The 27700-nt window shown below is 34.2% G+C and overlaps 1 protein-coding gene across 4 annotated transcripts; it reads left to right on the forward strand.

Annotated features, from left to right (window-relative positions):
* Positions 1-278: 278 nt before the first annotated feature.
* LOC147070298 (cytochrome P450 9e2-like) lies at positions 279-27700 on the forward strand. 4 transcript variants are annotated; one of them, XM_085949390.1, is made up of 11 exons: positions 279-395; positions 5916-6067; positions 10128-10354; positions 12145-12308; positions 12909-13052; positions 13922-14124; positions 16660-16894; positions 18023-18247; positions 18843-18940; positions 19077-19245; positions 27270-27700. In XM_085949390.1, the coding sequence occupies exons 3-11, from the start codon at positions 10143-10145 to the stop codon at positions 27446-27448; spliced, it is 1629 nt and encodes a 542-aa protein (XP_085805516.1). In that variant the 5' UTR covers positions 279-395; positions 5916-6067; positions 10128-10142; the 3' UTR covers positions 27449-27700. The 4 variants fall into 4 exon arrangements, with proteins under 4 accessions (XP_085805516.1, XP_085805515.1, XP_085805514.1 ...); XM_085949389.1 differs by having other exon boundaries at positions 13925-14124; XM_085949388.1 differs by lacking the exon at positions 5916-6067.

Raw genomic sequence — 27700 nt, forward strand, 5'->3', positions numbered from 1 at the left:
TTAAGGGCTAGTCCAAGAATCTAGGTTATTACAAGTTTTGTTTTTGTTTTGTTACGCCAAAGAAGTATAACTTCTAACGCGCGTACATAAGTACACGCACCGATTTTTTTTTTTTGTGAAAAACAAAAATCGTGCATATTTTCAACATGAAAAGGCATACTATACCTTTTTGCGGAAATACTATAATTTCTTGGGACGCGTAATAACTACAATTCGGTGGGGAAAAGATGGCAACACTGATTTAAACAACAATGTAGAACATAACAACAAAATTTGACAATCAGTAAGCGTGAGGTACGGCCATGTCTCGTGTGGCAATATCCTCTACAAAAGTGTTGTGAAAAATATGGATTAACTTAAAACTCTACCATATTTGGATTAACAATCTTGTAAAGGTAAGAACTATTATTTTTGAGTCATAAAAGTATATTATTATTTCCACAATTATTAAATAATAATCTTAAGATGTATTTATTATCTTTTTATGATTTAATCAAACAATAATAATTATATTATTGAATATTGACAGGCAGTCTACAGCAATGAAATTCAACAGAAAGCAAATAAATATTATGTTTTTATATCTTTAGCTACATAATGAAACCTTTTTTTATAACTTATTATCAAACAACAACGTACATACTTATAGTTGAACAGCTTTTTGATACAACTTTTATTATTTACTAAGTAATATTAGTATAATAGAAATTAGACAAAGCCGCCAGTGGCAGTTTTCCTAAGGCGAATTATAATACTCCACCTACCAGACGAGCCTAGTGGAAAATTTAACAATTTGAGACTATTTTTTTTTTTTGATAATTTACATTTTAAAGTAGTTTAATTAAAAATTACGTATCTACAAATAGTTTTTTATTTAAAGTCAAAAGAAACTGTAGAATCGTGGGGTTACTGCCAATAGTTGGTAATTTTCTGTTATGGAGTAATAATTGATATATTTTGAAGTTTGACATGCTTTTTAAAATCAGGCATACTAATGCTAATTTGACCTTGATTTTTATTCTAGCATACATATTTACCTAGTCACAATCCGTTCTTCATAAAATGTGAATTCATTAAGGACATAACTTATTATTAAAATAATATCATTGTTTTTTAACTTTTATTTTTAAAATTCAATTTAACTATGTACCAATTAAAGTTACTCTGACCTACAGAAAAGATTTTCTAACAAATTCATTAATTTTAATGTTTTTTTATATCTATTTTAAATAAATATAGGTAAGATACAATTTCTTCGAATTTACCTATCAATTACAAACTCTAATATTATGTAAGTATTTAAAATATTTGTGACATAGGTTACGTTATCATTACATTATTTTTTTGGTTATATTAAATTATTTAGTTTATTAAGTTTTCAATTTTTTTACGGTTTAGATTTTTGACTAATTCATAGTTTTAATATTTTTTATATTTATTTTAAAAAACATCGATTTTTTATAAAAAATATAAATGTGTATAACTTGAAATCCTTTTTTTGAATGATCCGTGACGTCGGTTAGTAATTAAAGTAGTAGGTACCTACTTTGATTTAATAAACAACAACCGGTTGCCGATAGTAGCTTGGTTTGGAAGAGCGCTGATGAGCAGGTATTATAAAAGACCAATAGTTAAAATTTGTCGTATTTAGTATGTCACCTAATAGCACTGTGGACAATGCGCACGGGGCGTAAACCCAAGAGATGCAAGTTCAATTCCTGCCTGTGTCTTATATATATTTTCTCAGAAGTGTTTTTCAAAATTATGTGTGTTCAATAATTAGAATGGTACATTCTTAAATCTTGAGAATTATTCGTTGAATAAAAGAAATAGTTAATAATTAACAAACCATATTAGTTTTGGTATATTTTAGCCAATACGACAAAATTGTGCATACTCTTTCATTCATACTTATTTGTTTTCGTTGGATTAAGAATACATATTGCACGTCATGTTGTTGGTTTATTTTTTTAATTCATTAAGACCTACATATTTAAACCAAACTATAACATTGATTGAGTTAGCATTTATTTGGTAGAATTCCATTTTACAAGAAATGAAAATATAATTTATATTAAATTCTACAGGTTTTTAAAAGGTTTGTCGATAGCTATTTCGGTTGTAACACCATTATCAAGACTATAGTCTAAGATAGTCTTGATAATGGTGTTACAACCGAAATAGCTGTTGACAAACCTTTTTAAAAACCTGTAGAATTTAATATTAATTATATTTTCATTTCTTGCAAACTATAATAGATAAAAAATATTATTCTATCTATAAAATATCCAAATTCATGTTTGATTTAATTGCGTAATTTTAGATATTTTATAGATATACGAGAATTTGTTGACTATTATCTTTTATGGCTTGGTTTCGCAGGATTTAACTGAATTTTAAAAACTAACCAACGTAAATTGAGTCGCTTAGAATCATAACTCACATATTGCAATTTTGTCGTTTTTTAGTTAAATATGCCAAGTGATTCTAAATGAATTAATCTATATACCGAATAATAGTTGAGTATTAAAAGTCAATTTAAACCATGTGAAAATCGTTGACAAAGTTCATTGTTGGTGTAATATGTCGTATATTTCAAAGAATAGAGTTTTGTCACCAACGCCTTCCTAACCAATCGGGGAGCTCTATTTCTCATAGTATGCTGTATGTCTGCAACGTTAGGAGTATTAGGTATATATATTTAAAAAAAAAAAAAAAAAAGTTATTCGACTCTCTCACTCATTAATATTCTAGGGAGTTCAATACTGTTCTTCTAATTACAAAAAATAGTGCTCTGTTGGTTTTTAGCGATTATCTCAAAACTTGATTTTTGGAATATGTGAGTTATGATTCTAAGCGACTCAATTGTAGTATTACTCGTATTTCAATGAAAACAAAAATACGTATGACTAACAAAGTGTAGTGTGCACTATTATTGCTGTATCAGATCACCAACGTCATGGTTATTCAGCCAATTTACGGAGTTTGTGTAGCAAAAGTATATTTTTCTTCATACGCCTCTACTGCACTTTACCCTTCCTATGCATGGTGAGCTGGAGTAAATTTAATCATACTGCTAATTGTGGGAAATATCGCCAAACTATGCTACCTTCCTGCATTAGTTATAGTAGCTATTTTATCTTATAATAGGTGTTATGTGCCATTCAAATTTGTAACTGTTAGTGAGTCAGCCAGTGGATTCGACCGGCTGAAATGAGTTCATTATTCTATTTACATGTTAAATCTTGCTCATTTCTTAAGTTTATTGCATCATCTCTATTGTTCCTTTCTAGTAGTATTCCAATATATAAAACACTCTTCAGTCGGACTTCCAACAGAAAACACATATTGTACCTAGTAATATTCAACCTTATATTAGTATACCAGTAATAATATGTTATGTGATTTTGTGTTATTAACCGGAAATAAAGGACAACATTAAATACAATTAATAATATCTTTTAATAATTCCAACCCATAACATAGGCAAGTTTGAAAACCTCCATATTAGTAATTATTAGGCTTAGGATTCTTAGGTATTTATTTTTTTTGGCCCCACAACAAAATATCAAAAATATCTATCTGTTTCAGACAATTTTGAAACATTTAAGCCCTATTTTTTAGCACCTATTTTAAAATATTTTTACATATTCTAGGTTTAAGCACATATTTTCACATAAACACAAAAACAATGGGAAACCGTTCCATAAAAAATGAATTGGCATTCATCACTTCAAATTATGGTCATCTGGTAAACAAAATTAAAAAGTTAGAATCATCTACAAAGTCACTAGTGGAGCAAATTAATACTTTAAAGAATACTGCTGCTAAAATAAGATAAATGTTCCTGGGCATCTATTATGTACAAAAGAATATTGTCGGCCCGCTACGCAGCTATCTAGGGTAGGATAGTATCGAGGTATCAATACTCATTGTAACAATTACACTAAGTTAGCCATCAAGACTGACTAATTTGCTCTGAAATTTAGCATAGCCAAGACAAGTGCTGTTAAAACATAGCACTTATTGTAAAAATTACAACTATCTTATTGTAATTGTTACGATAAGTGCTAATACTTTGATACTTTCTTACCCTATATAGCGGCCGAAAGCAGTATTGTGTATATAATAGATGCGTAGAAATAGTTTCATTTACATACGCAATAATAACATATATGTAGAAGTGGAAAGAAGTTTTTCCATGTATAATCACGTAGGGTCAAATCGTCAAAGATTCACTTTCGAAAATTTGAAGCATTATTTTATTATATATTGTAATAAAGCGTTTTCTGTTTGTGAATAAATAATAAATTAAACTGTTGAAATATATATGATTTATTATATTAGTACTTACTTAATTGTTTTTTTTTGTGATTTTACCGAGGCTTTGACTGCGATTCGCTGTCATATTGCCTCTTCTCTTCTAGAGGGGGATCCGTCGATCAGATCCTCACTCCTATTCTGTTAAATAACTTTACAAGAGCTCTTCCGTCTTATCCACCGCCAGGACACCCTTCAATTCGTCGACATTCTCATAGATATCCGCAATTTGCAGCTGTACTCTGTGAAGTTCATATTTAGGGCATTGCAGTGCTATAATATAGCATGTACAATGTCCTCTAAAACACAACATTCATCGCAGAGTTGCGATTCGCTTCTTCCCATGAGGACATCAAATCTTTTGCCCATTGTGTGCCCTGTTCTTAGCCGCGCTATTAACTTGAGCTCATTTCTCGTCAAAGGAGACTCTACAAACCAGGGCACCTCTCGTTTTGATAGTAGAATAGACTTACTCCATTTCCCTTTTTCTAATGATGCCATATAGTAAAAATCTATCCACATACTTTAGCCCATTTTCTTTATAGCCTCATTCCAGTCCAGGTTTTCTGGTATCCACCGATATGGTACCCCTAAATGGTCAGCTTCCTTTGCCAGATCATCCGCTCTTTCATTGACCTCAATACCCATGTGCGATGGGATCCATTGAAGGCATAGATCTCCTACTTACTTAAATTTTTAGCACCTATTTTTGTTTTTTTAGGACATAATTATGAAATTTTAATAACATATTTTCCAATTATATCTACATATTTTAGGTACCTATTATTCATTTTTAGCACCTAAAAATCCTAAGCCTAGTAATGATAAATGACCACCTTATAATATGCCTATACAGCCACATCAAAATTTGCATAGTTAACTAGTTCGTGCGTTTGATGGTTGGGTCGATATTAACGTTTTTTTAACTCTATTGAATAAACCGCGTCTGCGCACCATGACGGGAAAACAATTCGGTTACCTTCAATTAAGTTAAGGTCACGCCGATTATCCGTATGCGGAAATCAAATAATATACTATTTATATTGAGTAAATTGCGTTTTAAAATTTAGTACGCGTAATATTATGCAAAAGATACTAGATTTGCGTTAAAAACAATACTTAAGTTCTGATCAAATTGAGGTGCATGTCGCCTACCATCACGTGACGTCACAGTAAGCTGCCGCTACGGGAAAAAAGTATGTAATGTCGTTTTTCTTGGTGTTTAAAATGTTATCACGCTGATACTCCAATCCCGTAGCACATTTTGAATCTTTAAACGAAAATTGTCGGTTAACAAAATCTGCCGAAATCACCAGAACAACAATGAGGCCACCTCACGTTGAACTGCACTGCATCGACACCTACATGACTCAATGAAAGTTTTTTATCATCATCTACATGCCTACACTTTTCGACTGTCGTTTTTTCGTCAACACATTTCGAAGACACAAATTTTCTTGCCCTCGGAATCTATAAACACCGAACAAAAATATGGACAACACTAATGTTTGAACTAGCATCATTTACGTGATAATTGAAATTCTTCATATAGTTCTTTCATATAGTGGTTAGACATGTCATCGAATTTTTTGCAGGTGATAAGGTGAATGGGCCAATTTGGCGCCGAGACCTGACCACGGCCGATTGCCCCCCGCTAATTGGCTGCCGGTACAATTGGGCGCTGGTACAATTGGACGCCGGACAAGTGGACGCCCCACGGTCGAATTAATTGTGCAAAGGAATAGACGTACGTAACGATTTAGTAGAGAAAGAAGACAAGTCAGTTTAATATGCTTCTATCCATTTAGTAATTTCACATAAGTGTAAGTAGTAATTCTCCAACGTACAACATATAAAACTAAATAAACTAAATTTTAATAATAAATATTACCATAAAATAGTATTATGTAGTATTAAGATGGGATCTTTTGGCAAATTGACATTTTATAACATTTTTTTACAATTGTTAGTTTATCTTTATTATTACACATTTATTAATTAATATAGTTGAAATTGTAAATTATCAAAAAAAATGTCTAAAATTTCAAGCTTCCTATTTTTCCGCTAGGTGCCTCTGGTAGGTAAAGACATCGCCTTAATTATTGTGGATTTTAAATAAATTTCAGTCCTCAGATTCGATTTGATTTTTTGTTACTTTGTTGTCTGCTTGTCATCGAATTATAAGTGTATAGTCTACTATTGATTAGTTGATTCACCTTCGAAATTAAGTAAGAGGCCATCCATTAGGTACAATATTTTATTGACACACCACCAAGTATCTATTTTTAAGTTCTAAATTCGAGCAAGGACACGTAATTGAGTTGATAAAATAATTGGGGATATTAATGCAAGTTACGGCCGAGTTTAGGACTCATTATTCGAGTTGATGCTATATCAAACAGGGCGTACAACATGAAAACGTTATAAGTGAAATTTTTCAAGCGTAATAATAAATCGTCACATCAATACTACAACTAGATAAATCTGATTTGGTCATTGTTGGGAAAGTGAAATTTAAACTTTACTTGATTAACATAAATCTAGGCTACTATTATTATTCAAAATAAAAATGGAAAATTGTGCTTGTCTAATTGAGAATAATTAAATTATGTTCAATTGTATGAAAAAATATTTTAGATACATATATTATTTTATTTATTTAATGCATTTATGGTTTTAAAGTTATCTAATATTTTCAAACACAAAATTAATACAGTTCACATTAACTTCTGACTTACCTAGTTTTATAATTTTGTAGAGAAGGAATTGTAGAATCATATTCAACAGCTATCTCGAAAACAGTGAAAACCAAGTTATCTAGTAGTTGTAGTATTGATGTGACGATATATAAACATAGTTTTTTAAACTAACTGCATCAGTAGATGCACTATTCCAAATTATTTTATAATTACAAGATAACCATGTGCTAGAAACCAAATAATTATCAAATACATACTATATTCTTCATTTTTTCGACCACTACACGGTAGGTATTTTCTATTCTAACATATTACAAAAATAATAAATATTATAAGTCGTATTCCAACACTTAAGTAATAAAATCATCCCGGGATATTAACTGTCAGCCGTCACCTTATTTAAGAGCATACTTCAGTGAAACGGCAAATAATTTTCAACTATTGGCGCGACGAAATTTTGGACTCGCTGGCAATCGGAGAGCGAAAGTCAAGCTGTGAACACGTCAATTTGTTTAGTGATGGCGACGGGGGTATTAATTCTTAAATCGTGTAACGATGACTAAAAAACGTTACCCATTTACTTGAAAAAGAAAACATGACAATGTATGTATTAATATTGTTACTAATAGAACAATAAACAGAACATTAAATGGACGCATGTTGAATTTTTATGACAAATTATGTTTTGTTCTGAAGGCGTCGTTTGCACAATCTTCGCGTCGCGTGGTCACGATCGTTTTAGACCGTGCCCCAGCTGAAGTATAGCCTTAGAGCGAGATAGATGACGACAATTACAAATTGAGAATTGAGATGCGGCGATTTTGTAAGTTAATACTAATTTCAGACACTAGCACTACGATAGCCCCCTCGACTTAACACCATAGATAAGCATACACGAAGCACCACACGAGTTAAAGCTGAAGCTCTGAAAAAAAGAGATGCTGTTCACGCGACATGCGTACTAACTTAAATATTCACTAATCATTGTGTTATCAATTAACATATCGTCACCTCAATAGTACAACTAGATAACTTGATTTCCCCTGTTTTTGAGATAGCTATTGAATATGATTCTACATTTCCTTCTCTACAAAATGATAAAACTAGGTTAGTCAAAAGTTAATGGGAACTATATTAATTATATTAATAAATTTAAAACCATAAATGCATTAAATAAATACAATAAAATATCTACAATATTTTTTCATTTAATTGAACATAATTAAATGTTCCCAAATTAGACAAAGCACATATTGTTTCCATTTTTTATTTTAAATAATAATTGTTATAGCCTAGATTTATGTTAATCAAGTAAAGTTTCAATTTCATTTTCCAAACAATGACCAAATCAGAGTTATCTAGTTGTAGTATTGACGATATATAACCAAACCGCCTTATATGTGGAATTGCCCCGAGAAAAATAACCGGAAGCGTGTCACCGTGTTAAATAGTCAGAATAGCCCTGTTGGACCCTTAAACGCGTATACTGGAGGAATTGCATAGAGAAATAAAGATATCTTCCACTTTTGACAAAACCATGAAACTTGTGATGGCCTCTCCGTTTACACAGTATCCCGCACGGACATATCAGAATTAGTAGAAGAAAATATGTTTGCACAACTCTGCTTATTATGAAGGACCATACATTGCATACGAGGATAGAATCCAAGAATCCCAACAAATTGTATACCTAATCGTTCTTAATTTAAAAATTATAATTAGTAATAGGCATCATCTAGGTACCTTGTACCTACTAGTCTATAGTATTAGGATACACAAGTTAATTTAGTACATAGTATATAGTCAGGTTGCGCTACTAAGTGGCGACTTCCGATTGTAGTGCTAGTTATTGCGTAACTTCAAACAGACGATACGGTGCGGACTAATATTAAAGTAATTGGATCTTGTACTACATAATACTGTTATATTTTTATTAAAATAATCTATGTGTGTACTGCACGCCACTGGTACGTAGAATCTGACCGCTTCACTTGTGCGCGCCGTGCGTTGCGCTATATGCATTTCCTGTTTGAACATAACAATAATATTATTATTGTCACGAAAAAAGGATTGCCAGAGATAACGTATTCGAAGTATCATAAGCTCTTATGCACTTGTGATATGTTAAAAAATGTTGATACGAAAGACAGTCCATTGTATAACAATAGAGTGTAGGCAACATAGCCCCCACAAGGGGGGCGGCTGACATGGCTCTAGCCTAGGGGCCTGGGCTCAGAGGGGGCCGGCGTGGCGGGTCAATTAGATATTTAAGATAACCACATCACAAATTTGCTATAATAGTAGGTAAAAAAAATCGCATGCGGCGCTATTTCACGAGGCAAAATTTTACATTTAAACAATGAGATTGTTAGATGCATTTTTATTATTTTGTGTTCATACTTGACAACTACACAATTCAAGTAGATGTATTAAAACTACAAAAATCCCTAAAAATAAACTGAAGGCCCTTACTTTTACCTTTAACACAATTTTGAAAACACTTATATTGTGCGTCACACATGCCATTAATTGAGCGATAGGTAGAGGGGGGGTCAAAGATCCTGGCCGGGGGGGCCGTTTTAGGATATGGGGACCATGTTAGGCAACAACGGGAATGGGACGACTGGCTTCCGGACAATTTGACGCCGCACTGTCGTAGACACGTGTAGACGAGGTATTTTAATCAGTTTCTATCTACTACTTAGTAGTTTGAATTCATTTTACTCTTAGCATAATGTATTCTTTATCGCGGATTGAGAATTACCATGCCTAAGGCATTATATAAAATAAAAAACTTTTTTTTTGTTGGAACTTAAACATATGCACGATTAAATCATTGTTTACGTCTGCATATTTACATTCTCACCAACTATTAAATCATAATATAATCATTGAAATATAAATCATAATATTGAATTTTTTAAGTAAAGTACCTAACGTCTATTTGTTTTCAAATTCCGTGGCGTCCAGTTGTACGGTGCCAAATCGTCCTAGACCCGCAACAACATAGAAACTTGTCGATCAAACCAAATCAAATCATCATAATGAATAATGATACAACAGCTGTCCTCACTTATTGAATCATTGATGTATTTCTTTTTGTTTCAGTTGACAATCATCACGATGTTTACTGCTTCAGACTTTGTCATTTTGGGAGTTACAATCCTGGTCATCATATATTTTTTGGGGAAAAGAAATATGGGCCACTTTATCAACACGGGAATCAAACATATTAATCCTGCACTATTTGTTGGAAATGGATTAAAAGTAATTGCTGGAAAAGAACATTTAAATGACGCTCTTAAAAGGACTTACGACAAATTCCCGGATGAAAAGTGAGATATATTATTCTTATAATGTTTATTTTGAAATTTTATGCCCTGCGATTATCTGCATTTCTGGCACCCAACTCGAGCAAGTCAGCAGCTACGTCTATCTCGGACAGCAGGTGTCCATAGACGGAAGCATGCACGATGAAATTACTCAAAGAACAAAGCTGGGATGGAGTGCTTTCGGACGTCTGAATAGTATCTTCAAGAGTGACCTACCATTATGTCTTAAGCGTAGGGTGTTCAACCAATGTGTGCTACCCATGCTCATGTATGGCTGCGAGACGTGGACCCTCAACACGAGAGATGTCGAAAGGCTAAGAGTCACACAGCGAGGCATGGAGAGGTGCATGTTGGGCATCACGCGAAAGGACCGTAAGAGAAACGAATGGGTTATGAAGCAGACAAGAGTACGCGATGTAATAGACGTTGCCAAACAGCTGAAATGGAGATGGGCGGGGCACATTGCTCGCCGAAAGGACGGCCGCTGGACAAATTCCGTCATCCAATGGTACCCAAGGGGTACGAAACGGCCACAGGGTCGCCCTAAAAGCCGCTGGATTGACGAACTGGTAAAGTTCGGCGGAAATATGTGGCAGCGAACGACACAGGACCGAGAGAGTTGGAGAAAGCTTGGGGAGGCCTTCATCCAGCAGTGGATTGAACCCGGCTGATGATGATGATATTCTTATTATCCATAATAATTATGTATTAGTCGTGGTGTGGTATCGACTCCATTTTCATCTTTCTCTCTCTTTCATCTTACACAGATCACCCCTGGTAAGTGGAAGTAACGATTGCTAAATCGTACTAACTTCATACATGACCCATGTAACGAAATGCTAATCTATAAAAACAGCATTTATCTGAACATCATTATTATTGTGCGAGCATATTTCAACGCCGTACATCTCGCGAGCAATAACATTACATGCCTTCTATTCAGAATCCCAGCGGATTTTACATTGTTCTGAGTATTTCTGTATTCATACAATATGTACTTAATAGAAAGTTGTTTAATTAGTTTCCATACATTTCTATACCATATTTCAATAGGGAAACAATTCAAAAAACCTTGTTCCAAAATAATGAATTATTTTGAAATAAAAACCACCGAAAGACAGAAAAAATAGGTCGGTAAGAAAATTAGAAATCGACTATAGGAAAGGAAATGGGAAATTTATTGCATAATAACATTGTACAAAACTAAATACACATTGCTTCCAAAGAATGTAAGCTGCAAATGTAAATTTAGCTATCAATTAAAAAAAAAAATGAAGTAATGTAGGAAAAACAATTTAACCATCATTTTTGTTGGGTTTTTTTTTTAATTAATATCAGATTAGGTATATAAACACCACATTATTAATTATCATGCACTTTAAGGTTATGATTATTTTGTATTTTAACTTTGACCGAAAACCATAACAAAAACGTGTTTGTGCCTCCTGTAAAATTTCATTTGATTGCGCCCTTTTTCCTTTCCACACTCGAAATGCCATCATAATATCGTATAATTCTGGTAGGTTTTCGTATCAAGTCATACCTATCAAATATACAAATATACCTATCATATATAAAGAAACTGATAAAACTGGAAAAGTAGGTACTGTCTGCTACGCTCCGTCTCTATGGTATACGGGATTTTTTTTCTTTCAAACACTTTTTGGAAAACCCTATTGTAGAGCATCACATTGCTTTTAATCTTAGCGATAGGTAAGGGGGATATCAAAGATACTATCGTGGAGGACATTAATTGTTGTCTTTATTAATTGTTACAAATCATTTATTTTCAGATATGTGGGATTTTTCAATTTTTCCCAACCTTGCGTGGTTATAAAAGATTTGGACTTGCTAAAACAACTGAATGTGAAAGAATTCGACCACTTCACGGACCACTCTTTTCTAGCATTGCAAGAATGTGATCCACTCTTCTTCTATAGTATGTTTAATCTTACAGGTAGGAAAGCAATAACTGATTATTTATTATAGAGATATTTTACATAAATAATGAACATAGCAAATTATAAATTCAAAGCGTTCACAACATGACATAAAACAAGTGTTAAGTAACTATTTTTCAAATAAAAATACATGGCATTGTGAGTTAATAATTCAATAAGAAAAAAATAACAAAAATAAAAGTAGATGGAAGCACACAGAGTAAACTAGGTTGATAGAACATATCTTATAAAACTTATAAAATAACTTCCACCTAAATTCACTCTCACGTAAGTGGAATATATCAATATCCGAAGCGATTTGATTAAACATAGTTATTGCTCTCTCAATTGGCATTACTAATGGCAGGTTAGTTCTGCGCCTTGGGAGAACAAACAACGTATCCCCTTGATTCCTAATATAATTATCAGAGACACACAAGCCAACACCGCCAAGAATGGCAGAGTTTCCATTTACGCAACGTATACGTCGGAAAAAATATGCTGCTAAATAAGTAAACTGCGATACCTACCATATTATATATAATTATCTAAGTAAAAAAAATACTATTAAAAAAACTCCAACGAAACGAATTCACTTCAACATTATTTTTTCACAGGTGACAAATGGCGAGACATGAGAACCACGTTAAGTCCTGCTTTCACAGGATCCAAGATAAAAGAGATGTTACCTTTCGTTGAAAAATGTGCAGAACGTATAACCGATTATCTAAAAAGGGAAACCAATAAGACATCCTCAACAGGTATGTAATACTTGTTACTTTGTTAAGTATTAACCCAAAATATTACATATTTTTTTCATAATAAAATACGTCGCTATTTTTATGACTAACGCTTTAAAATATTTTGTGAAAACTTAGTTATTAATTTTTTCGTATAATATTATCAAATTACGTTACATTCTTTTAAATCATGGTTTGGCCAGGCTGTTATAATTTTCCAAAATTAATAATAATTAAGAGTTTATCTTATTACAATACTTTATTGGATTAAAATCAAACATAACTTTCCACTATGGATTCTGGTACAAACGTCATCTTTACATTGACTAGGTACACGCACAATACATAAATAGGTTGAAAACTGGACAGGGGCCTATCGTTACTTGGGATGTTGGCGTGAACAAGGGCCATCGTGAGATTATTTAGATCAATAAACAGGTGTTTAAATAATTAAACATCATAAAATTTAGTTTTTATGATGTGAACGTTACAATTCATAATCTATACTACACTCTGTATAATATTAATTTCTAAAAGGATTTCTTATTTATTGATTTAAAAACATTCCATACGCAATAATGTAACAAAACATAGATATTATTTTACTGTAGGAATAATTTAGCTTGTTCTTAAATTTACACAATACATCTTAATTTTGTACCTATTATATTATATTCCGTATATTCCAGTATATTATAGTATAGTATTCAGTATATTCCGTACTTATTCTAAGGGTATCTCGTATGTATTGATATAAAAACATTCCTTGCAGTATTATTTAACAATATAACATATTACTATTACTGTGGGAATTTGGTTAGTTATTAATTAACTTACTTATTGATTAATTTATTACATATAATATTATCTTATAACGATCCGTCTTTCAGCAGGTTATCAAGAGATAGAACTGAAACACTTCTTGACCAAATACTCGAATGACGTCATAGCCTCATGTGCCTTCGGAATCGAGTCAGATTCGGTAAACGATCCAGATAATACTTTTTTCAAGATGTCAGAAAAACTTACACAATTTAAAGGATTTGATTTAGCAAGGTTGGCTGGTTTCTTCATGTTTCCTGGTCTCATGAACGTAAGACTTGCATTATTAATTATATAGTAAGTGTATTGTTTATAGAGCCCGATGACGTCCCTAGATAAAATGCCGCCACTAGGCAGCGGTAAAATGCCGCCCATTTTTATACAGTATTTTTTATCATCCTTTCATTACTCAAATATCTAAGAAATGTGTCGTATAATAAATGTACATAACTATCAAAATATATACCACTAAAACATACAAAATTAAATTTACATAATATAAAAGGGGAATAAATATAATATAATCAAGATAGACATTTACCCAAATCACCAGTCTGAGATCCTATTTGGTTGATATTTCTGACACATTTGTTTTGTACCATTTAGCAATACACGATTTATTATTTTCAGACCATTTTCACCATGCTATATTATTATACAACAAGAAAACAAAATATTTTTCTTGGTATTTATTTAATATACACCTACGTTTAAACATAAATACACTTTTTTATTAATAGTCTCAATACTCATCAACAACACTTTTAAATATTTTTAAAAAATTCTGCTCTTTTTTGTTGCAGTCAGTAATTATGTCATCCAAATCTTATTTAAATGTCTCTCTGCTTCAATAGACCATATAACCAGTAAGCTGATTTTTTTAATGGAAAGATTTGTCCGTAATTACTAAGTTTAGGTAGGTATTTCTATATTGGGCATATACCAAATGGTTCTCCTCGATTTGCCGCCCTTCGAGTAACTGCCGCCCCCAAGCGACACTCAATCCGCCTACCCCCACGGGACGTCACTGATTGAGCCAACGTAGTATAAAATACTTACTTATAACTTGAAATCCTTTTTATTCATATGAAATGTTATTTAGGTATGGTCCCAATATTTAAGCTCGATTTGATTTAAATAAAAAGAATTTCAAGTTATAAGTATCTACATTACATATGTCTGTGGGATGCATGAAATTACGAATAATCATCAGAATAAATTATAAGACGTTTTTATTTAAGAAGGAATAATATTATGCTTATATTGAGAATAAAGTCATATTTTGGTAGGTACATCAAAACATGTTCGTAGTTTATAACACATTTCTAAGTAATTATTCTTTTATCAATACCTACACGAATGTGTAGAAATAATGTATAGAAACTTATTTCATGAGAATAATAATTATTGAAAAAGAACTATTTTATTTGTACAACTAATATATTTTTAATATTATCTTCAATAAAAATTAACGTATCTACAAAATGTATTCTTTACTTAAATATTGTATGAAACATTTTTGTTGCATTTGTAAGATCTCGATGAGGTATAAGCTAGAAAAGGCGTGTTGATTTTCAAGGAAATCTATTTATTAGGTTTCGTTAATTTTTAGATCTGGCAAGAAAAATCATAAGATAACAACGCCGATGGCGTGGAATTTAAGAACAAGGCAAATCTCACCTTTTTGAGCGTCATGTGGAAGCAATAAACAACGCTGCCTCGAAGATGTTTAAAACCTCCTTCTCTAGAGATGGAGTATAAATTTATGAAATTGCAACAAAAAAAGACCACTGCTGCATATATGAAATTAGCTACAAGTGACTTCGTATTACAACGTTATTTTCAGACAAGTTTACACTACTGCTAAATCACTACCGCCTTGCGCTACAATGAATTTTCCAGGGTTTTTGCAAGGTAGTTTCATAGGCCCTGGCCGAATTCAAATTAGCAATACTCGATGCGGGTAGACGGGTAGTCTTGGTCGTTCCCTCATAGCTGAGGGTTGTGGCCACATTAAAATTCTGTCATCTTTTGAGTGACATAGGGTTTCCACCCCTCTCGATTCTCTGCTCCTCTCAGGGCAGAGTGAATGCTCCCCTCGGTCAGCTCCTTCGATTCGTCGCTCCAGCGCCCCGACGCTCTTCCTCTGCTGCAAACAATAGAAAAAATCTTTTTTTTAAGAAAATACGACACCCAGCAGTAATCGAACCTGCGTCTCTCGGGATTCGCGCCCAAGACCATCGACCACAGTTCTATAGGCATCTTATCTAATTGCGACAAGTTTAAACTAATGGCTATTACAATACTCTCTGGAGCGCATTCTTAATTAAGTTACTATTAGCAATTGGATTTTGTATTTTAAATCAAAGTAGGAATTAATAACCTTAATTTTATTACTAACTGACGTAACGGATCACTCCAAGATTATTTGTTGTGACTTGCTTGAACTTGCTAATAATTAAATAAACTATTTTTTTATTCAACGAATAATTCACAAGATTTAAGAATGTGTCATTCTTTTTATTGAACATACATGTATGTTGATAATCGGCTTTAAGTATTTTAAATCAAAGTATGTATTAATTACCTTAATTACTAACCCACGTCACGGATCACTCCAAGATATTTTGTTGTGATTTATTTGAACTAGCTAATATTTTAATTAACTTTTTTTTTTATTCAACGAATAATTCACAAAATTTAACAATATAACATTCTTAAATCTTGTGAATTATTCGTTGAATAAAAAAAATAGTTAACCAAATATCAAATAGTGTTAATTTGTATTTTTATATAGTTTTATTAGTTATTCAAAATTAGGCTGATGGGGGAAACAGTAACCAACTTCTTCAACTCAATGGTGACTAATATTATGAAGTCCAGGGAAGAGTCAGGGACGATTCGAAGAGACATGATCTACCTTCTTATGCAGGCGCTCAAGGGATCCTTGGACGAGGAGAAAGAGCCGACAGGTATCAGCGAAAATGTTGGTTTTGCGAGAGTCCATGCAGAGAAGACAGAAAAAAAGACAGCTAAACGAAGTAAATAATATACTTTCTTTGTGTATAATATATTGAACTCATGATGATGTTTATCTATTATATAAAACATCCACCAAATTTCTGCCATTCACCTAAATACGAGTTATTGCAATCACAAACAGCGTTGCCAACTTAGCATTTTTCTTGTCAGATCTAACATTTTGTAATAAGCATCCATCTTGCAAATTAATAATGCGTTACATCTAGCGTTTTTCGATACCTCAAACAGCTAAAGCCAGAATATCATACCAGATTTGCATAAAAATCAACATGTTGGCTCTTTGCACCTTATATGAATGTGATATACAATATGATTACTAAATTTCTTATCTGCATTAATTTTGAATGATATTTTAATAATTGCTCAATTCGAAATTATTCTTTGATCTTTGTTTTGTTAAAAGAAGGTTAATTTTTTTTGAAATGCTAGTTTCTAGAAACTTTTTGAGTTTTGAGAAAATCTAGCACTTTTTTCTGCCATCTAGCTTATTTTCTTACCCTATCTGGCACATTTTTGTGAATGACAATTTGAAACGCTGCTTAAAAAAGGTAGTCAAATGCTTGTGGCTTAACAATTATTAAGATCGTTAGCCAGCTCTCACACCAAAACTTGTCTCGCCTAAAACGTGTCGAATACGTCGATGTGACGACATCGTTATTCCCAAAACACACGTTGCGAAATCGAGCTTCTCAGATTGCTCGAATGCGACTGTTTCGTTTGAAAAAAACATCCGCTGTTACAATCGACAAGTTGCATCCTTCTCGGGCTCCGAGCCGAAGAGTCGAAGTCACATACAAACACCTAAGAATTGGTCATTCCTTTACCGGCTCGCCGATCATCGCATTCAAATATATATACGTTTGGAAGGCTACGTATGACGGTCGCTAGATAGATATGCGTGGTCTTTACAAGCAATACTGGATCTCAGTTTTGGATGGTTTGTTTTATGGCTGTGCGGCACACGGGCAAGTTTTGATGTGAGAGCCGGCTTAGTTTCGCCCCCGTTGTGTGTGCGCCTGTTTATGTGTAAAACTTAAAAAAAAAAATAACGACATACCAGAAGATACTGACAGCACATTGCTTGAAAAACAATCATAAAAAGCTATAAAACCATATTATTCTTCCAGATTGGACAGAAAACGAAATAGCAGCCCAAGTAGTGACATTCCTTTTTGCGGGATTCGACACCGTATCCACAATGCTCAGTTTCATGTTTTACGAACTGTGCATAAACAAAGAGGCCCGTAACCTGTTGCAAGCTGAAATAGACGAATATGTCCTGGAGAACAATGGAGCCATGGCTACTTACAACGATCTTCATAAACTAAAATATCTGGATATGGTTTGTTCTGGTATGTTATCATCGTCTGCCTTCTTTGTACCCATGTTAAAAATCAGTCGTAGACTATCCAATTCGTAATAATTAAATCATCTCACTTAATACACTCACAAAAAGGCAAATATTATACACTAACAACGAATACAATTAACTCCAATTTATATAACAAATCAATACAATAAAGTAAGTAAAAACTTTATTACCTACCTATTAGTATGTCAATAATAATTATTATGAATAGTTGAAGTGTTTCTCCTGAAGAGTACCTGAAGATGCCGAAAGGCGAAACCCGGGTCGCAAATAACAACTTAAATGGAAAAGTATAAAACTTAAATCCATTAGAAAGAAAAGTAAATATTTTTAAAATTCAAAGATAAACATAATTTATTGTTATTATTAACAGTTTCATCTTATAATTATTTTTATCATTTAAATATAATTTGAGAAGTTCTTTAATGGGTGGAGAAATAGTTCATAGTATTAATTTATTTAATAACGACGTGTTTTACTTAAAAATCGATTACACGTGAATAAAAAAGATTTTAGTTACAAGTTAAACAGGGTTATATTTTATGTGCTAATTAAAATAATGAAATGCCTTCTTTTAGAAACTCTTCGTCTTTGGCCGCCAATCGGTGTAGTGGACCGACGATGTACAAAGACATTCAGATTACCACCATCAAATCCAAGCCATATTGGTCATACCGTACGTTGAGTTGTCTAATACCATCACCATTACTATCTAAACCTAACAAAACGATCCTCAAAACATAAAACTATACTTGTAACGTTCTTAAATAACTATTATTAGCTATTCTCAGTATCTTTGTTTATTTTTCCAGATTCAAAAAGGTGATATTATCCAGATTCCGATATTTCCCATACACAGAGATCCAAAATATTGGCCGAATCCAGATAAATTCGATCCTCAGAGATTTTCAGATGAAAACAAAAGTTCAATACCACTTTTATCATTTTTGCCCTTCGGTGTTGGACCACGGGCTTGCATAGGTCAGTATTTTGGTCATTTCTATCACAATAAATACTGCAATAGATCAAGATTCTAGAGCATTCGTTTTGGACTTTTCCTTTTCTTTCTTCCCTTGCAATCGTGCACAAGTTAAAATAATTCAGTGTTTTAAAAATCCGTTCCTGCATATACTACTTTTTCTGTAGCTTTCCCGATTCAGGTACCTACCAACAATTTGAGCCCAATGAACTATTTAATTGAAGTACTTACGGCTACATAGTAAACCTAATCGAGTGTTTTACATTGAGCAGTCAGAGGAAGTATTTCCTCTGTATTCGTCGCTTTCCGATGTTTTATCTTAAGTATATAGTGTGGATGACACCATTCTTTAAAATGTGCTGATAACTATCCAATCCTTGACTGGGTATGGTGGATTCGCTGCCAAGCTCTTTGAGCTTGGACTTTGACTCACCCGACCAACATCTTCATGTGCCGGAGAATTACAAGATGTAAATCACATCCTGTGTAAACGTCCAAAAAGCCAAGTTGGTCTAACCAGCTATTGGGTCCATCAGGCCAACCAACCTGGTCACACTGTGAACGTGAAAATCTCTTCACATAGTTTTGTTCATGTGCCCATATTGTTTTAGGTTTGTTTTTGTACTTGTACTAATTATTTGCACATTGACTGCTGACTAGATAATTACTTTTTAATTACCACATTTAAATAGCATGCTAATTATATCGAATGGCCACCTAATCTTTACGCGCTAGGTGCATCTTTAGTGTCCAATGTATTAATACATCATCATCCATCATACATTAGAATCATTTTTTTTAAACTCATAATGCTCCTCTCTCCCATGAGCACTTTCCATTAGTAAGTATCTGCAAACTCAATCAAGGCACATTTGACTGCGTGGTGAACTCAGTTTTCGATATTTACTCCTATTCCACATTTCAGACATTCCCATGCGTAAAAAACTGATGATGCTTCACATCAAACTTAGGGCATCATGATACGCTTGATTAAGACTGAGTGTGGTGTGGGGTGGTTTGGTTTGAGGGCAGGGACTGCTCTTGTATAGGAGCAAAGGTGCACTGATCTCCCAAATTATTACGTAACTATGTAATAATAAGTACGTATTCAAATACCTACATATTGTTTGAATTAATTATTGTAAAATATCTTTAATTTGTCGCCCGTCTGCACGCATAAAATGCGCGTAATTTCTGGCGGCCTGCATGTATGCATAGGTACGTCCTTCGTAGTATTAATTGTGCAGGAGAGAAATCGAACCGCCTGTCGATGATTTTTTTTTACGCTGCCGATAATGTGGGCTCAGTTGTGATTTTTTTTAATTTCCGAACGTGCAATATTTACCTCACTTGGGACACTGTCCCTCCCAATCTGAGCTTACGAGCGCAGACGACATTTCACGACAATACCTACTGTGTTTGACTGGCGCGAATAATAGCAACTCACAAACGCTTTTGAAGTCGGTACAAGATTCCCGCGTAATATTTCAAATTATTATATTACTAGCTGACCCGGCGAACTTCGTACCGCCTTAGAATCAATAATCTTGTGTTAACTTATTAGCTCAATTAAAATACTCAAAATGAATTAAGTTCAATAAATGTGCAAAAATCAAATCAAAATGAAATAGATTACATAGTTTTGGTTGGTTCAGATTTCGAAGCATGATAACTACCAAGTCAATCTTCAGTTGTAAATTGTGCGGTGGCAAGCCAGGCAGATCCAATAAGTTTAAAAATTTAGTTGGATAGGTGGTTGCTTCGTCTTCGTTTATTACACAGTCGATAGATTTGAAGGAATGCATTGGACCAACGATTTGATTTTCAATTGTGAAGTTTAAGTGATCCAGATCTTTGTTCTTTGCCGCAAAAATTTCTCGTTCACTCAACCAATTGTGATTTTTGTGGTTAGCAATGACGTTTGGGAACACTTTGTTGATGAGGTCGTCCTTCGCTGAGACGAAATTTCAAAAAGTCAGCGGAAACGAAATCAATCCGTTCGATTCGTCAACATGAACACGGCAGTTACCGATAGTCAGCAATTGCTTAGAGAAATCTTCGGTAGATGGATCGTTTAGCAATGCAACTCGCATGTTTGTCGTCAGCTGAAGTTTCTTCACATAGCGCCACAGAGTCTATGATTTGAGGCAAGCGTTCATTTCATCGGCAGCGGTTGATCTTGGTATGACTGGTAGTGTTTGGCGGAAATTGCCAGATAGTAGAATCATTGCGCCACCAAAACATATTGAGTAATTGCGCAGATTTTTCATAGTTCGATTGAGTGCTGCCAATGCGTATTTGTGCGCCATTGTGCATTCATCCCAGGTGATGATTTTACTTGCTACCAAAACTTTGGCCATTGCTGAGTGTTTCGCAATACTGCTTGTTGGTGTTTTAGTCGTTTGAAGGTTTAACGGCAATTTCAACGCTGAATGAGCCGTTCGGCATCCTTCTAACAACGTGGCCGCTATCCCAGACGAAGCAACTGCTACAGAAATTTCGGATCTCGCACGAACAGTGGCCAAAATCAATGACATGAAAAATGTCTTCCCAGTTCCACCAGGCGCATTGAGGATAAATAAACCACCATTTCCATCACCAATTGCCTGCATTAACGTATCGTACACTTCCTTTTGTTGGGGGTTCAACATTGGTACATTCGATCGAACTGATCGGTTCAATGCATCTCGATTATATTCACGTTCACGTTCCAATTCTCGATTAAAAGCGTCATTCATTCCACGATGTGGTGTTGGCATTCCTAACTTGACTAACAAACTGCCGCACATGAGATAACACATGTCTTCGATCAAAAGCAAAGCCTGGTTATGTATCTCCTCATTCACTTCGAGATCGGGATTCTCTGAACTGACACGAATTCGATGTAAAATGTCTTCTGACATGTCATCCTTGTACTTGTTTCACAGTTCAGGTGGATTTGATGGGAAGCATGTCGAAATAATGATAGCAAATAATGTGCGTATCTGACTTGGAGATGCAGAAACAATTGCTACAGCGATTTTCATGTCGCAATGAATATTGTTTTCAAGCAAATTGAGCTGTTGACACGCAGCACAAAATGTTGGATACACTACACCATTGACAGTTTGAAGTGATTCAAATTATGTCGGCCCACGAACATTTACCATCAACAACCGCAAGTAGAAGCATTCGTCATTCTTCGGATGAACTGTGTAAATGCGACCAAGAGCATCATTAGAATGCACATCCGGATGATCAGGAACCGCATCGCCTTGCTTCCGACGTTGAAATTTCTTCGATGAAGCGTTCCAAGTGTAATAACGTGGCATCTCAGAGTAGAGCAACGTTCGTGCAAACGGATCGCTTTGACAAATTGAAAATAAACTGGTCAATGTTGTCGCTGGAGGTGTTACAGCACGTTGAGCAACATTCGATGCATTAAAATAAACTTGTTGACCATTCTCCAGATGTACCGCCAAATGTACAGCAGTGGGATGACGTTCATGAATGGGGAATGAGAAAATACGCCAAATTGCTTCATTGCAGCTCACATATCGACAAACTTGATGTAAATGAGAACGCTGTCACTCTTAGTAGTATTGACCTGTGCCCCCCTGATAACTATTTTAAAAATCGAGAGCATTAATTGTTTGTTCTCCCGAGGTGCATAACTAACCTGCCATTGGTATTGCGAATTGGGAGGGCATTAACTTTGTTCAACCAAATCATTTCGGATGTTGATATATTCCACCTACGTGAGGATGAGTATTTATAGGTGGGCATTGTTTTATAAAATCTTAAAATAAGCCCCACTTAGCTCATTCGGTGTAGGTACTATTTATATACGTTATAATTTTTCTACCTATTTATTCTTTAAGTATACTGTTTTAATACATTTCATTGTTTTTTTTTTAATATCATGTTGTGAACGTCTACAATTTATAATTTGTTTTCATGATTTCATCGTTGGTATTGGGAGTTTGAACGCCAAAAACCACAATATCGCTGCCTTTGGTGACACATTTGATGTACTTTACTGAATTGCAATACTCATGTATCAGAAATGGCGGTGTATACGGATTTTTTTTGTGATTTTCTTACTTTTCCAATGCGCGAGGAAGCATCTCGAGGCCGAGACGAACAAAAAAAAATCATCGAAATCAGTCAATCAGTTCTATATCATCAATAGACATCATCAAAAAAGCCGTTCGATACGAAATGTATAAGAAAATGAATGTTCTTCATAATTTCTTTTTCCGTAAAATTTTCCGATGTTTTAATAGTTATTCTGCTATTCAGGGCAGAGACAAATCCAACAAATTAAAGATCATAAAAATCGGTCTAGCCGTTTTTGAGTTATAAAATAAATGGTGTAATTAACCTGACTTTGTTTTATATAGATTAGATCTTCTGGCTCGCGGCATTGTAAATAACACTGGAAAATTAATCACACAATTCAAAATTTCATAATGAAGCAATTATCGATACGCGCACATTCACAAATTTGATAACCTCACTAAGTGAACATTTTAGAAGGCAACTTATCGTTTGAAAATCACGATCAAAATCGCTATTTGTCTACTAAAAAGTCTTTCGGTATTATCTGAGGCTGAACTGAATCAACTATCAAAAACGCCATGTTCATACTTTCTTTTGTTTGTTTGTTTCTTGTTTATTGTTTCTGTCATGTATCAGAGATGGCGTTGTATACGGATTTAATTTTTTTGTGATTTTCTTTTGTTTTCGTATGCGCGAGCCCCAGAATTTAAATTCATTGATATCAGTCAAAAGCCGTTCGATACAAAATGTATGAGAAAATGAATTTTCTTCATAATTAATTTTTTCCGTGATTTATCCGACGTTTTAATAGTTATTCTGCTATTCGGGGCTGAGACAAATCCAACAAATCAAAGATCGTGAAAATCGGTCCAGCCGTTCTCGAGTTATAAATGGTGTAACTAACCCTACTTTCTTTTATATATATAGATTATTTCGTACGTTATGAGGTAAATTATGCTCCGTTGTTTGCCATATAATATTGAATCGATCAAAATATCGATTAGAGTGATATTGTGATCATTAAGTTAGGTGTAGCAATCTCAACATACAAATACCAATTTTATAATTATTTTACCTTTAAAAATTAAATAATTTTATTATGCCTAGAGCAAAGTAAACTTGTAAGTAAGTAATTGATAAACTATTAACAACCTTTACATAATATAATATACATACTACATTTTTTACGTACCTACTTATACTACTCTACGAGAAGTAGTTATTTAACGAAAGCGTTACATTGTAACAATTTCTATAATATTAGGTATTTCAATAGTTTATGTGGAGTATGAGCGTTATTTTTGAACGTAAAAGAGGATAAAATATTTTTTAAGAAGATGAACAAAGCAATTTTCCAATGTCAATTATTGAAGAAAAGAAATATAAATTATTCTATCAAAAAATACAATATTCGTGTTACCGAAGTATTTTTGATGTTGAATACGTCTTTCCATTTGGAGTGCAATTCTGGAGATGAAGTGTACAAAAGTATTAGCAATTTTTTAACAGATAGTAACTATATCCCGTTGAAAAATCACCGGTCCATAGTATTTATCAAAATACTACTTTGCTACACAAATGAGGAGTTTACGGCTTTGTACCAATGACATAATGTCTAAAATACTTGCATCGGTTATAATTTATGGAAGTTAGAAGTGTCAAACGTGGAAACTACGTTGGCACATATGAAATGTATTACAATAAAAATCGAAAAGAGTTTGTATGCCTTTTGCATCATACCTATCATATCCAGAAGCTTGGACTTTATAACTTTGACACTAAATAAATGCTGTCAGTGAATGTGAGCGTCGTTTCGTTTCTCAACCCCCCCCCCCCCCCAAGATGTATTATATATTTAAGCATAAGCCTACCTCCACTCTGAAGGCTATTGCCGATTTTTTTCAATACCACAAAAAGGAAAATGCATGTCTTTAACTGCACTCCCTAATTTTATGATCACCGGCCGCCACTGTTTGAGGGGTCTATATTAAATTTTTGTTGTTCATAAAATGTCCTTCTTTCTTTCTGGTCTTCTTCGACCAAGTCCGATCTAATAAGATCATATTATGGGCCTCCACAGAGTGGAGGTTTTTTATTAACAGATTCATTTTTTACGAGAAAATGATGTCTGTCATTTTGCTCACTCTATTAGGTCCATACTGACTTATACACAAATAGAAAAACAATATATGAACTTGCCAGACCCAGGATTCGAGCCTAGTACCCACGACGCTATAGGCCGACGCTTAAACCGCGCGGTCATCGTGGGTGGCTAATGTCCAAAGTAGATTAACCTTAATTCTTATAATAATTTTTGTGTTCGATGTTTTTCTCACAGTCCAAAATATTTGCAAAATTCTCACGTAGAATCAAAACTCATTTCATTCACACGATCATTTCTCCTAAACCCAACACATGAACCTGCGCAATATGTATAATTCTGTAACATAACTTTCCTAAGTAGGTACTAATACCAGGAAGAATGGAGAGGAACTCACATGTATGTCGGTGGTAGAACCTTCTCCAGTATTATTTCGGTTAGAGGGATGTGTGACATCATAGGGCGTAATTATAGATAACACATATTTTTAATTTTACAGCCTGCGCAGACTGGTTTATTTACACTAAATTATACGGACATCGATTACATTACAGGATGATAAACGTTCTTCAATAGGCTGCCGAGAGCTTTCACTTGACACGACGCCGCCATTTCAAAGGCAGGTTGGTTTGTGGCGCGTTACACAGTATTCACTCGTTTCACTGGAGAACTTTTATTTATTACGATCTTGCGTTCACACGTTATTTATCTTTGGGCTGGGTGACCCTGCATGGGTCGATACCGGTAGGCGGATTCCACATGGGCGGTCGGCAGCAGTGGGCGCGAAGCTCGCGGCGGGTTCTGGGGTCACGGTAGGCGGCAAAGGGGCGCGAAGCACGTGGCACGTCTCGGTAGGCGGCGAGGAGCTGGATGGTCGGCAGGACGGCCGCGAAGGCGCAACGTCAGAGGCGCGCAGGAATGAAAATACCGCGCCACGGCGTAACCGGGTGATGATACACGCGTGGCTGACAAGATGGCGTCACAGCGCTCTGGGCGATCGTTTTGTCGCTGCGCGGGCGCAGCCCGCAGCCCGCGACGGTTGGGACGAGAAGGGCTGTCCGGATAGAGTAGGCGCATCTTCCGTCCGCGTGCAGATATCCGGCCTCTCTTTCTAATCGCCATTTTTCGGGTCTGCTACCCGTAGTGTCGATTCTGAGTCACGTATCCATTACTGGCCATCATATTATATTTAAATTGTTCATAATAATTATTTTATGAAGTTTGCAGAAGTAGTTGTGCTTGTTTTATGTAAGGTTCCTGTGGGTCTATTCTATGCTTATCGACCGCTAAAGTCATAAAGTGATAAATATTATCAAACTTAGGGTAGGTTTGTATCAAAATATTAGCACTTATTGTAACAATTACACGAAGCTGGTTTTTATTGTTGCAATAAGTGCGATATTTTAACAGCAGCAAGATAGGTGCTGTTAAAATATAGCACTTATTGCAACAATAAAAACCAGCTTCGTGTAATTGTTACAATAAGTGCTAATATTTTGATACAAACCTACCCTAAGTTTGATACTATTTATCAATTTAGTGTTCCATAAGTATAGAATAGACCCACTGATAGGGGATCGGCGGCGTCCCTTTGCGAGGGAATTGTGTCTGGTAACAGTACTTACAATTTGGGATTTGGGACCCTTTGAATTTGGCAAATTCTAAACAGTAGGTGTCGGTTTCAATTCTGGATTTTCTAGTCAATCACATTTTTCTGGTTGTTAATTTAATTGCGAGTCCGATTTCTTTAACAATTTGGTCAACAATTAAAGTTATTACCTATATTAAATCATTTTTTTTAATTATAGGAAACCGTTTCGCATTAGCTTCTAGGCATCTTAACCAGATGCCACTGTAATTATATGTGTATTTTTTTTATTTTAGGAAACCGTTTCGCTCTCATGGAAATAAAGTTGCTGGCCTTCCATCTTCTTCGTCAGTTTGATTTAGTCATGACTCCAAAAACTGAATCGCCGATCAAAATCCTGGGCCACATTTTCACACTTACAGCAGAAAACGGTTTCTGGATTGGAATCAAACCAAGAAATACCACAGCATTGTAAATATTAGAAACAGTCTGTTGAGGAAATTATTGACAGTTAATTAATGATAATAAATATTTTCCCATAAGAAAGAAATAATTATAATATTATTCCTTGATATCCTAGGAACCTGATTACATTTTGTTTTTTTTTTTTAAATTTGTTATCAATTTTGTTCCTTGTAAAACCATTGAAATTAAATATACCACACAATGATAATGTTTTTGTTTTCATAAATTAAAAAAAAGACTAAATATAGTGGTTTTAAATTAT

Source organism: Rhyacophila brunnea, unplaced genomic scaffold, assembly GCF_057557595.1.
Source record: "Rhyacophila brunnea isolate RB1 unplaced genomic scaffold, BYU_Rbru_1.0 scaffold_22, whole genome shotgun sequence".
Classification (NCBI taxonomy): domain Eukaryota; kingdom Metazoa; phylum Arthropoda; class Insecta; order Trichoptera; family Rhyacophilidae; genus Rhyacophila; species Rhyacophila brunnea.